General features: G+C 43.8%; 1 protein-coding gene across 4 annotated transcripts in view; it reads left to right on the plus strand.

The window, feature by feature from the left end:
- Positions 1–12,500, plus strand: part of LOC106570894 (extracellular matrix organizing protein FRAS1) — a 364,444-nt gene that overhangs the window by 314,837 nt on the left and 37,107 nt on the right. For all 4 annotated transcript variants that reach the window (XM_045695383.1, XM_045695380.1, XM_045695381.1 and 1 more), the window contains 5 exons: positions 1–166; positions 482–673; positions 1,069–1,188; positions 2,329–2,508; positions 3,555–3,679. The exon at positions 1–166 is cut by the window's left edge and continues 98 nt beyond it. In XM_045695383.1, coding sequence (XP_045551339.1) covers positions 1–166; positions 482–673; positions 1,069–1,188; positions 2,329–2,508; positions 3,555–3,679 — 783 coding nt within the window. The remainder of the gene's footprint in view (positions 167–481; positions 674–1,068; positions 1,189–2,328; positions 2,509–3,554; positions 3,680–12,500) is intronic.

Here is a 12,500-nt window from a genome sequence, read left to right on the forward strand (position 1 = left end):
CTTCTGGTGTACACCCCTGACGCGGCCAGCGGGGGCAGTGACGAGCTAGCCTTCTCCCTGACCGACGGCATCCACACCACCACCGGACGGCTCACCTTCACCATAGACGTCAGGAAGAGTGAAGGACCAAGGATGACTGTGAATAGAGGCCTGCAGCTGGCCGCAGGTACGCTCGTGGAGGGGGTGTATGTGTTTGTGTGGACCGTGCGTGACCTTAAACCGTTTCCGCAGGTAAGGACAGGGACAAACAGTTTATTTTTTCGCGCCTGGACCCACATGTCTTCATGGTGACTGGGTACGAGCACACCTGATTCAACTCTGAAAGGGCTTGTTGATTACTTGGGTATTCCAGTTCTGCGATGGTGTCAAAATGTACAGTCTTGGGGATACTGGCACAAGAGATTGGGAAAGGCTGGTCTAGCTGTCTTACGTTGTGTTCTTTGGCGTATCCTGACTTTTACTGTACCTATTCTCCCCTCAGGCACAGCGGCTAAGATTACTGAGCAGAACCTGAAGGGATCAGATTCAGACTCAGATAGCCTGAAGCTGAGGTACATCCTCACCAAAGACCTTCCATTAGGAAGACTACAGCTTTCTAAAGAAGGAGGAGGACAGGACAAGATGTCTGTTAAAGGACCTGTCAAGAGTTTCACACAGGAGGAGGTCAACAAAGGTGTATATCTCTCTCTCTCTCTCTCTCGCTCTCTCTCTCTCTCTCTCTCTCTGTCGCTCTCTCTCGGTCTCTCTCTTGGTCTCCCTCGCTCTCTCTTTCTGTCTGTCTCCCTTGCTCTCCCTTTCTGTCTCTCTCGCTCTCTCACTCATCATTTTCACTCTCTCTCTCACTCTCTAAAAACACTCTCACACACCATCATTTTCACTTATTCAATATTCTTCAAGGAAAAATGGCCTGTGACTTTCTCAGAGTTCTTGAAAGTTCTTGAAATGAATTATGATTAATTTACGATATTGAATTGACCCTAACCGTGTGTGTGTGTGTGTGTGTGTGTGTGTGTGTGTGTGTGTGTGTGTGTGTGTGTGTGTGTGTGTGTGTGTGTGTGTGTGTTGCAGGTCTTTTGGAGTACAGTCATGAGAAGGGAGAGAAAGGAGGGAGCGTCTCCTTCAAGTTCAACCTGGTGGATCCAGAGGGCAACAAACTGATCGACCAGTCTTTCTTCATTAGTGTTCTAGGTATGTACCAGTGCTTGTACATCAGTGTACTAGGTAGGTACCAGTCCTTGTACATCAGTGTACTAGGTAGGTGGTATCTGACGTAGGGGACGCACAGGACAGACTGTCGTTAAAAAACAGCGGAGCAGTGGGTTCTGCACCATTTGGAATCTTAGCCAGTGGTCCAGTCAGTCAAAAACAGCCAATGGCTGACAATTTGCTCCATTATTCTGGTCTGTTCTAGGCTTTGTGCTCCCCAGTGGTTTAGTGAGACATGGTTTCCACCCTCAGGTTTTAATCTCCCCATTCCTACTTGTTCTCCTTTGTTCCCTCCTTCCTTCCTTCCTTCCTTCCTTCCTTCCTTCCTTCCTTCCTTCCTTCCTTCCTTCCTTCCTTCCTTCCTTCCTTCCTTCCTTCCTTCCTTCCTTCCTTCCTTCCTTCCTTCCTTCCTTCCTTCCTCCCTCCCTCCCTCCCTCCCTCCCTCCCTCCTTCCTTTCTTTCTTCCCTTCCTCCCTCCTTCCTTTCTTCCTTCCTTCCTTCCTTCCTTTCTTCCCTCCTTTCTTCCCTCCCTCCCTCCTCCCTTTCTTCCTCCCTCCCTCCCTCCCTCCCTCCCTCCTTCCTTCCTTCCTTCCTTCCTTCCTTCCTTCCTTCCTTCCTTCCTTCCTTCCTTCCTTCCTTCCTTCCTTCCTTCCTTCCTTCCTTCCTCCCTCCCTCCCTCCTCCCCTCCCTCCCTCCCTCCCTCCTTCCTTTCTTCCTCCCTTCCTTCCTTCCTCCCTCCCTCCTTCCTTCCTTTCTTCCCTCCCTCCCTCCCTCCCTCCCTCCCTCCCTCCCTCCCTCACTCACTCCTTTCTTCCCTCCCCCTCCTTCCTTTCTCCCTCCCTCCATCCCCCCCTCCTTCCTTCCTTTCTCCCTCCCTCCCCCCCTTCTTCCTTTCTCCCCCTTCCTTCCTTTCTTCCTTCCTTCCTTCCTTCCTTCCTTCCTTCCTTCCTTCCTTCCTTCCTTCCTTCCTTCCTTCCTTCCTTCCTTCCTTCCTTCCTTCCTTCCTCCCTCCCTCCCTCCCTCCCTCCCTCCCTTCCTTCCTTCCTTCCTTCCTCCCTCCCTCCCTCCCTCCCTCCCCCTCCTCCCTCCCTCCCTCCCTCCCTCCCTCCCTTGCCCCTCTAGAGGACCACCTGCCCCCCTCTGTGGTGATGAATAAAGGTCTGGTGGTTGATGAGAACTCAGTGAAGAAGCTGACTACTCTTCAGCTGTCAGCTACAGACCAGGACAGTGAGCCTGGAGAACTGGTGTACCGCATCACCAAGCAGACTGCACTGGGACACCTGGAGCACGCCAGCAACCCAGGTACACACACACACACACACACACACACACACACACACACACACACACACACACACACACACACACACACACTGACAAGCACACAAACAACAACCGAGGTACTGTACTGGAGCTATCAACCAGCTCAGGTGGAAACACACACACACACACACACACACACACACACACACACACACACACACACACACACACACACACACACAGAAACACACCGCCAACAACCGAGGTACTGTACTGGAGCTATCAACCAGCTCAGGTGGAAACACACACACACACACACACACACAGGACAGTAAAATTGTCAATTCACTTACTTATCAACAGAACATCCCTGGTCATCTCTACTGCCTCTGATCTGACAGACTCACTAAACACAAATACTCAGTTTGTAAATGTTGTCTGAGTGTTAGAGTGCACCCATGGCTCTCTGTAAATAAATAAAACAATTACATTGTGCCGTCTGGTTTGCTTAATGTAAGTCATTTTAAATTATTTATCCTTTTACTTTTGATACTTCAGTATCTTTGAGCAATTACATTTACTTTTGGTACTTAAGTATATTTAGAACCAAATACTTTTATACTTTTACTCAAGTAGTACTTTACTGGGTGACTTTCACTTTTACTTAAGTCATTTTCTATTAAGGTATCTTTACTTTTACTCAAGTATGACAGTTGGGTACTTTTTCCTCCACTGGGTTGTAAGGGCAGATGTGCCGTCAGCTAGCGAACAATGCTAACTACCACTACAGCGTGCTAATCTAATGCTAATCTAATGCTAATAGCGTTATATTCCAGGAACTGATTACATGATGTCTGTGCCGCGATCAGTAAATACCATATGCCAAGGGACTTGGTATATGAATATATAATTAGTGTGTGACCCAAGCGGGAATTAAACCCACGACCCTGGCATTGCTAGTTCAATGCTAATGTTGTATTAATATGCTGTGTTGATTTTCAAAGAAAGTTTAGAAAGCTAACGCTAACACATCCATTAACGTTAACTGTTAATGCTAATGAATGCTAATTTCCTTCCGGATACAGGAACACGCATCACGTCCTTCTCCCAGGCTGACTTGACCTCCCGCAGTGTTCAGTACGTTCACACCAGCGAAGAAGAGAAGCATGCGGACCAGTTCTCCTTCATCGTGTCTGACGGCGCTAACGAGGTACACACACACACACACATGCACGCAAGGACACACACACATGGTCCCACACCTGTTTTGTTCTTCTATCCTCACACACATACACACACACACACACACACACTATCGATAATGTCCCTCTCTAATGCAGCCTAATGAGCAGCAGAAGCAGTCAGCCAACCGGCCTTCACTATTGGCTGACCGCTGTGTCTAAAAGGTCGTCGGGCCGTGTCACTATTGGCTGACCGCTGTGTCTAAAAGGTCGTCGGGCCGTGTCACTATTGGCTGACCGCTGTGTGTAAAAGGTCGTCGGGCCGTGTCACTATTGGCTGACCGCTGTGTCTAAAAGGTCGTCGGGCCGTGTCACTATTGGCTGACCGCTGTGTGTAAAAGGTCGTCGGGCCGCGTCACTATTGGCTGACCGCTGTGTGTAAAAGGTCGTCAGGCCGCGTCACTATTGGCTGACCGCTGTGTGTAAAAGGTCGTCGGGCCGCGTCACTATTGGCTGACCACTGTGCATGTGGTGTTTTGTGGATCTGCAGGTCCATTCTGTTCAGTTGGCTTTGCGTCCTAAACATTTGATCAGGATGTTTGCATGTAAAGTATCACATCATCCAATCAGATCCCGCAGTCGTATTTCTACCACTACTGTACCCACCAGGATATGATTGCTGTTGGGGGTGAGACTATGTTTTCTGTGTATGTTATGATGGGTGGCCCTGAGGTCATTCTGTGTATGTTGTGATGGGTGGCCCTGAGGTCATTCTGTCTATGTTGTGATGGGTGGCCCTGAGGTCATTCTGTGTATGTTGTGATGGGTGGCCCTGAGGTCATTCTGTGTATGTTGTGATGGGTGGCCCTGAGGTCATTCTGTGTATGTTGTGATGGGTGGCCCTGAGGTCATTCTGTGTATGTTGTGATGGGTGGCCCTGAGGTCATTCTGTGTATGTTGTGATGGGTGGCCCTGAGGTCATTCTGTGTATGTTGTGATGGGTGGCCCTGAGGTCATTCTGTGTATGTTGTGATGGGTGGCCCTGAGGTCATTCTGTGTATGTTGTGATGGGTGGCCCTGAGGTCATTCTGTGTATGTTGTGATGGGTGGCCCTGAGGTTGCACATATCATTCTCTGTTTTAAAACAAGATACAATGTTCTGCATGGCCTCAGAGCAACTTCTTTGAAAAATGTTGCACACAAGGATCAAAATTCAAATGTTATTTGTCACCTGCTTCGTAGACACGAGGTGTAGAGAGAGAGTGAGAGAGAGAGAGAGCGCAGAGTGAGAGAGAGAGATAGAGATAGAGAGCAGAGTGAGAGAGAGAGAGAGAGAGAGAGAGCAGAGTGAGAGAGAGAGAGAGAGAGAGAGAGCAGAGTGAGAGAGAGAGAGAGAGAGAGAGAGAGAGAAATAGTGACATGAGGAATAAATACACAGTGATTAACAAACAAAGATAATGAGTAAAAATAACATGGCTATATACAGGGAGTAGATAATAACATGGTTATATACAGGGAGTACCAGGTAATAACATGGCTATATACAGGGAGTAGATAATAACATGGTTATATACAGGGAGTACCAGGTAATAACATGTCTATATACAGGGAGTAGATAATAACATGGTTATATACAGGGAGTACCAGGTAATAACATGGCTATATACAGGGAGTAGATAATAACATGGTTATATACAGGGAGTACCAGGTAATAACATGGCTATATACAGGGAGTAGATAATAACATGGTTATATACAGGGAGTACCAGGTAATAACATGGCTATATACAGGGAGTAGATAATAACATGGTTATATACAGGGAGTACCAGGTAATAACATGGCTATATACAGGGAGTAGATAATAACATGGTTATATACAGGGAGTACCAGGTAATAACATGGCTATATACAGGGAGTACCAGGTAATAACATGGCTATATACAGGGAGTACCAGGTAATAACATGGCTATACACAGGGAGTACCAGGTAATAACATGGCTATACACAGGGAGTACCAGGTAATAACATGGCTATATACAGGGAGTAGATAATAACATGGTTATATACAGGGAGTACCAGGTAATAACATGGCTATATACAGGGAGTACCAGGTAATAACATGTCTATATACAGGGAGTACCAGGTAATAACATGGCTATATACATGGAGTACCAGGTAATAACATGGCTATATACAGGGAGTACCAGGTAATAACATGGCTATATACAGGGAGTACCAGGTAATAACATGGCTATATACAGGGAGTACCAGGTAATAACATGGCTATATACAGGGAGTACCAGGTAATAACATGGCTATATACAGGGAGTACCAGGTAATAACATGGCTATATACAGGGAGTAGATAATAACATGGTTATATACAGGGAGTAGAAAATAACATGGCTATATACAGGGAGTACCAGGTAATAACATGGCTATATACAGGGAGTACCAGGTAATAACATGGCTATACACAGGGAGTACCAGGTAATAACATGGCTATACACAGGGAGTACCAGGTAATAACATGGCTATATACAGGGAGTAGATAATAACATGGTTATATACAGGGAGTACCAGGTAATAACATGGCTATATACAGGGAGTACCAGGTAATAACATGGCTATATACAGGGAAAAGATAATAACATGACTATATACAGGGAGTACCAGGTAATAACATGGCTATATACATGGAGTACCAGGTAATAACATGGCTATATACAGGGAGTACCAGGTAATAACATGGCTATATACAGGGAGTACCAGGTAATAACATGGCTATATACAGGGAGTAGATAATAACATGGCTATATACAGGGAGTAGATAATAACATGGTTATATACAGGGAGTACCAGGTAATAACATGGCTATATACAGGGAGTACCAGGTAATAACATGGCTATATACAGGGCGTACCAGGTAATAACATGGCTATATACAGGAAGTAGAAAATAACATGGTTATATACCTTGAGTACCAGGTAATAACATGGCTATATACAGGGAGTACCAGGTAATAACATGGCTATATACAGGGAGTACCAGGTAATAACATGGCTATATACAGGGAGTAGATAATAACATGTCTATATACAGGGAGTAGATAATAACATGTCTATATACAGGGAGTACCAGGTAATAACATGGCTATATACAGGGAGTACCAGGTAATAACATGGCTATATACAGGGAGTACCAGGTAATAACATGGCTATATACAGGGAGTACCAGGTAATAACATGGCTATATACAGGGAGTACCAGGTAATAACATGGCTATATACAGGGAGTACCAGGTAATAACATGGCTATATACAGGAAGTAGAAAATAACATGGCTATATACAGGGAGTAGACAATAACATGGCTATATACAGGGAGTACCAGGTAATAACATGGCTATATACAGGGAGTACCAGGTAATAACATGGCCATATACAGGGAGTAGACAATAACATGGCTATATACAGGGAGTAGACAATAACATGACTATATACAGGGAGTACCAGTACTCAGTTTAATGTCCTGGGGTACGTGTTAATAACATGGCTATATACAGGGAGTACCAGTACTCAGTTTATGTGCTGGGGTACGAGGTAATAACATGGCTATATACAGGGAGTACCAGTCCCGAGTCGATGTGCAGGGGTATGAGGTAATTGAGGTAGATACTGTAGGTAGGGGTAAAGTGACATGGCAACATGATAGATAATAGACAGTAGCAGCAGTGTGTGTGTGTGTGTGTGTGTGTGTGTGTGTGTGTGTGTGTGTGTGTGTGTGTGTGTGTGTGTGTGTGTGTGTGTGTGTGTGTGTGTTGGGGTGTCAGTGAAATTACTGTATGTGTAAGTGTGTGCATAGAGTCAGTGCAAGAGTTAGAAGCTGTTCAGGGTCCTGTTGGTTCCAGACCTTGTGCACTGGTACTGCTTGCCTTGCAGTAGCAGAGAGAACAGTGTATTGCTTGGGTGGACACCGCCTGGTATAGAGGTCCTGGATGGCAGGGAGCTTGGCCCCGGTGATGTACTGGGCTGTACGCACTACCCTCTGGAATGCCTTGCTAATAATAATTAGTGTCTACCAGCAACTACCTGTATTAACCTTGTCTTTAGGTAGATAACAGTGTTCTGTACGGTCTCTTTAGGTAGATAACAGTGTTCTGTACGGTGTCTTTAGGTACATAACAGTGTTCTGTACGGTGTCTTTAGGTACATAACAGTGTTCTGTACGGTGTCTTTAGGTTGATAACAGTGTTCTGTACGGTGTCTTTAGGTTGATAACAGTGTTCTGTACGGTGTCTTTAGGTTGATAACAGTGTTCTGTACGGTGTCTTTAGGTAGATAACAGTGTTCTGTACGGTGTCTTTAGGTAGATAACAGTGTTCTGTACAGTGTCTTTAGGTTGATAACAGTGTTCTGTACGGTGTCTTTAGGTAGATAACAGTGTTCTGTACGGTGTCTTTAGGTAGATAACAGTGTTCTGTATGGTGTCTTTAGGTAGATAACAGTGTTCTGTATGGTGTCTTTAGGTAGATAACAGTGTTCTGTACGATGTCTAGGTAGATAACAGTGTTCTGTATGGTGTCTTTAGGTACATAACAGTGTTCTGTACGGTGTCATTAGGTAGATAACAGTGTTCTGTATGGTGTCTTTAGGTAGATAACAGTGTTCTGTATGGTGTCTAGGTAGATAACAGTGTTCTGTACGGTGTCTTTAGGTAGATAACAGTGTTCTGTACGATGTCTTTAGGTAGATAACAGTGTTCTGTACGGTGTCTAAGTAGATAACAGTGTTCTGTACGGTGTCTTTAGCTAGATAACAGTGTTCTGTACGGTGTCTTTAGGTTGATAACAGTGCTCTGTACGGTGTTTTTAGGTAGATAACAGTGTTCTGTACGGTGTCTTTAGGTAGATAACAGTGTTCTGTACGGTGTCTTTAGGTAGATAACAGTGTTCTGTACGGTGTCTTTAGGTTGATAACAGTGTTCTGTACGGTGTCTTTAGGTAGATAACAGTGTTCTGTACGGTGTCCTTAGGTAGATAACAGTGTTCTGTACGGTGTCTTTAGGTACATAACAGTGTTCTGTACGGTGTCTTTAGGTAGATAACAGTGTTCTGTACGGTGTCTTTAGGTAGATAACAGAGTTCTGTACGGTGTCTTTAGGTAGATAACAGTGTTCTGTACGGTGTCTTTAGGTAGATAACAGTGTTCTGTACGGTGTCTTTAGGTAGATAACAGTGTTCTGTACGGTGTCTTTAGGTTGATAACAGTGTTCTGTACGGTGTCTTTAGGTAGATAACAGTGTTCTGTACGGTGTCTTTAGGTAGATAACAGTGTTCTGTACGGTGTCTTTAGGTAGATAACAGTGTTCTGTACGGTGTCTTTAGGTAGATAACAGTGTTCTGTACGGTGTCTTTAGGTTGATAACAGTGTTCTGTATGGTGTCTTTAGGTAGATAACAGTGTTCTGTACGGTGTCTTTAGGTAGATAACAGTGTTCTGTACGGTGTCTTTAGGTTGATAACAGTGTTCTGTACGGTGTCTTTAGGTAGATAACAGTGTTCTGTACGGTGTCCTTAGGTAGATAACAGTGTTCTGTATGGTGTCTTTAGGTAGATAACAGTGTTCTGTATGGTGTCTAAGTAGATAACAGTGTTCTGTACGGTGTCTTTAGCTAGATAACAGTGTTCTGTACGGTGTCTTTAGGTTGATAACAGTGCACTGTACGGTGTCTTTAGGTAGATAACAGTGTTCTGTACGGTGTCTTTAGGTAGATAACAGTGTTCTGTACGGTGTCTTTAGGTAGATAACAGTGTTCTGTACGGTGTCTTTAGGTAGATAACAGTGTTCTGTACGGTGTCTTTAGGTTGATAACAGTGTTCTGTACGGTGTCTTTAGGTAGATAACAGTGTTCTGTATGGTGTCTTTAGGTAGATAACAGTGTTCTGTACGGTGTCTTTAGGTAGATAACAGTGTTCTGTACGGTGTCTTTAGGTAGATAACAGTGTTCTGTACGGTGTCCTTAGGTAGATAACAGTGTTCTGTACGGTATCTTTAGGTAGATAACAGTGTTCTGTATGGTGTCTAAGTAGATAACAGTGTTCTGTACGGTGTCTTTAGCTAGATAACAGTGTTCTGTACGGTGTCTTTAGGTTGATAACAGTGCTCTGTACGGTGTCTTTAGGTAGATAACAGTGTTCTGTACGGTGTCTTTAGGTAGATAACAGTGTTCTGTACGGTGTCTTTAGGTAGATAACAGTGTTCTGTACGGTGTCTTTAGGTAGATAACAGTGTTCTGTACGGTGTCTTTAGGTAGATAACAGTGTTCTGTACGGTGTCTTTAGGTAGATAACAGTGTTCTGTATGGTGTCTAGGTAGATAACAGTGTTCTTTACGGTGTCTTTAGGTAGATAATAGTGTTCTGTACGGTGTCTTTAGGTAGATAACAGTGTTCTGTATGGTGTCTTTAGGTACATAACAGTGTTCTGTACGGTGTCATTAGGTAGATAACAGTGTTCTGTATGGTGTCTTTAGGTAGATAACAGTGTTCTGTATGGTGTCTAGGTAGATAACAGTGTTCTGTACGGTGTCTTTAGGTAGATAACAGTGTTCTGTACGATGTCTTTAGGTAGATAACAGTGTTCTGTACGGTGTCTAAGTAGATAACAGTGTTCTGTACGGTGTCTTTAGCTAGATAACAGTGTTCTGTACGGTGTCTTTAGGTAGATAATAGTGTTCTGTACGGTGTCTTTAGGTAGATAACAGTGTTCTGTACGGTGTCTTTAGGTAGATAACAGTGTTCTGTACGGTGTCTTTAGGTAGATAACAGTGTTCTGTACGGTGTCTTTAGGTAGATAACAGTGTTCTGTACGGTGTCTTTAGGTAGATAACAGTGTTCTGTACGGTGTCTTTAGGTTGATAACAGTGTTCTGTATGGTGTCTTTAGGTAGATAACAGTGTTCTGTATGGTGTCTTTAGGTAGATAACAGTGTTCTGTACGGTGTCTTTAGGTAGATAACAGTGTTCTGTAGGGTGCCTTTAGGTTGATAACAGTGTTCTGTACGGTGTCTTTAGGTAGATAACAGTGTTCTGTACGGTGTCCTTAGGTAGATAACAGTGTTCTGTACGGTGTCTTTAGGTAGATAACAGTGTTCTGTATGGTGTCTAAGTAGATAACAGTGTTCTGTACGGTGTCTTTAGCTAGATAACAGTGTTCTGTACGGTGTCTTTAGGTTGATAACAGTGCTCTGTACGGTGTCTTTAGGTAGATAACAGTGTTCTGTACGGTGTCTTTAGGTAGATAACAGTGTTCTGTACGGTGTCTTTAGGTAGATAACAGTGTTCTGTACGGTGTCTTTAGGTAGATAACAGTGTTCTGTATGGTGTCTAGGTAGATAACAGTGTTCTTTACGGTGTCTTTAGGTAGATAATAGTGTTCTGTACGGTGTCTTTAGGTAGATAACAGTGTTCTGTACGGTGTCTTTAGGTAGATAACAGTGTTCTGTACGGTGTCTTTAGGTAGATAACAGTGTTCTGTACGGTGTCTTTAGGTTGATAACAGTGTTCTGTACGGTGTCTTTAGGTAGATAACAGTGTTCTGTACGGTGTCTTTAGGTAGATAACAGTGTTCTGTACGGTGTCTTTAGGTAGATAACAGTGTTCTGTATGGTGTCTTTAGGTAGATAACAGTGTTCTGTACGGTGTCTTTAGGTAGATAACAGTGTTCTGTACGGTGTCCTTAGGTAGATAACAGTGTTCTGTACGGTGTCTTTAGGTAGATAACAGAGTTCTGTACGGTGTCTTTAGGTAGATAACAGTGTTCTGTACGGTGTCTTTAGGTAGATAACAGTGTTCTGTACGGTGTCTTTAGGTAGATAACAGTGTTCTGTACGGTGTCTAGGTAGATAACAGTGTTCTGTACGGTGTCTTTAGGTAGATAACAGTGTTCTGTACGGTGTCTTTAGGTAGATAACAGTGTTCTGTACGGTGTCTTTAGGTAGATACCAGTGTTCTGTACGGTGTCTTTAGGTTGATAACAGTGTTCTGTACGGTGTCTTTAGGTACATAACAGTGTTCTGTACGGTGTCTTTAGGTAGATAACAGTGTTCTGTACGGTGTCTTTAGGTTGATAACAGTGTTCTGTACGGTGTCTTTAGGTTGATAACAGTGTTCTGTACGGTGTCTAAGTAGATAACAGTGTTCTGTACGGTGTCTTTAGGTAGATAACAGTGTTCTGTACGGTGTCTTTAGGTAGATAACAGTGTTCTGTACGGTGTCTTTAGGTTGATAACAGTGTTCTGTACGGTGTCTTTAGGTAGATAACAGTGTTCTGTACGGTGTCTTTAGGTAGATAACAGTGTTCTGTACGGTGTCTTTAGGTAGATAACAGTGTTCTGTACGGTGTCTTTAGGTTGATAACAGTGTTCTGTACGGTGTCTTTAGGTAGATAACAGTGTTCTGTACGGTGTCTTTAGGTAGATAACAGTGTTCTGTATGGTGTCTTTAGGTAGATAACAGTGTTCTGTACGGTGTCTTTAGGTAGATAACAGTGTTCTGTACGGTGTCTTTAGGTAGATAACAGTGTTCTGTACGGTGTCTTTCGGTAGATAACAGTGTTCTGTACGGTGTCCTTAGGTAGATAACAGTGTTCTGTACGGTGTCTTTAGGTACATAACAGTGTTCTGTACGGTGTCTTTAGGTAGATAACAGTGTTCTGTACGGTGTCTTTAGGTAGATAACAGAGTTCTGTACGGTGTCTTTAGGTAGATAACAGTGTTCTGTACGGTGTCTTTAGGTTGATAACAGTGTTCTGTACGGTGTCTTTAGGTAGATAACAGTGTTCTGTACGGTGTCT

Source organism: Salmo salar, chromosome ssa15 (assembly GCF_905237065.1).
Source record: "Salmo salar chromosome ssa15, Ssal_v3.1, whole genome shotgun sequence".
Taxonomy (NCBI): Eukaryota; Metazoa; Chordata; class Actinopteri; order Salmoniformes; family Salmonidae; genus Salmo; species Salmo salar.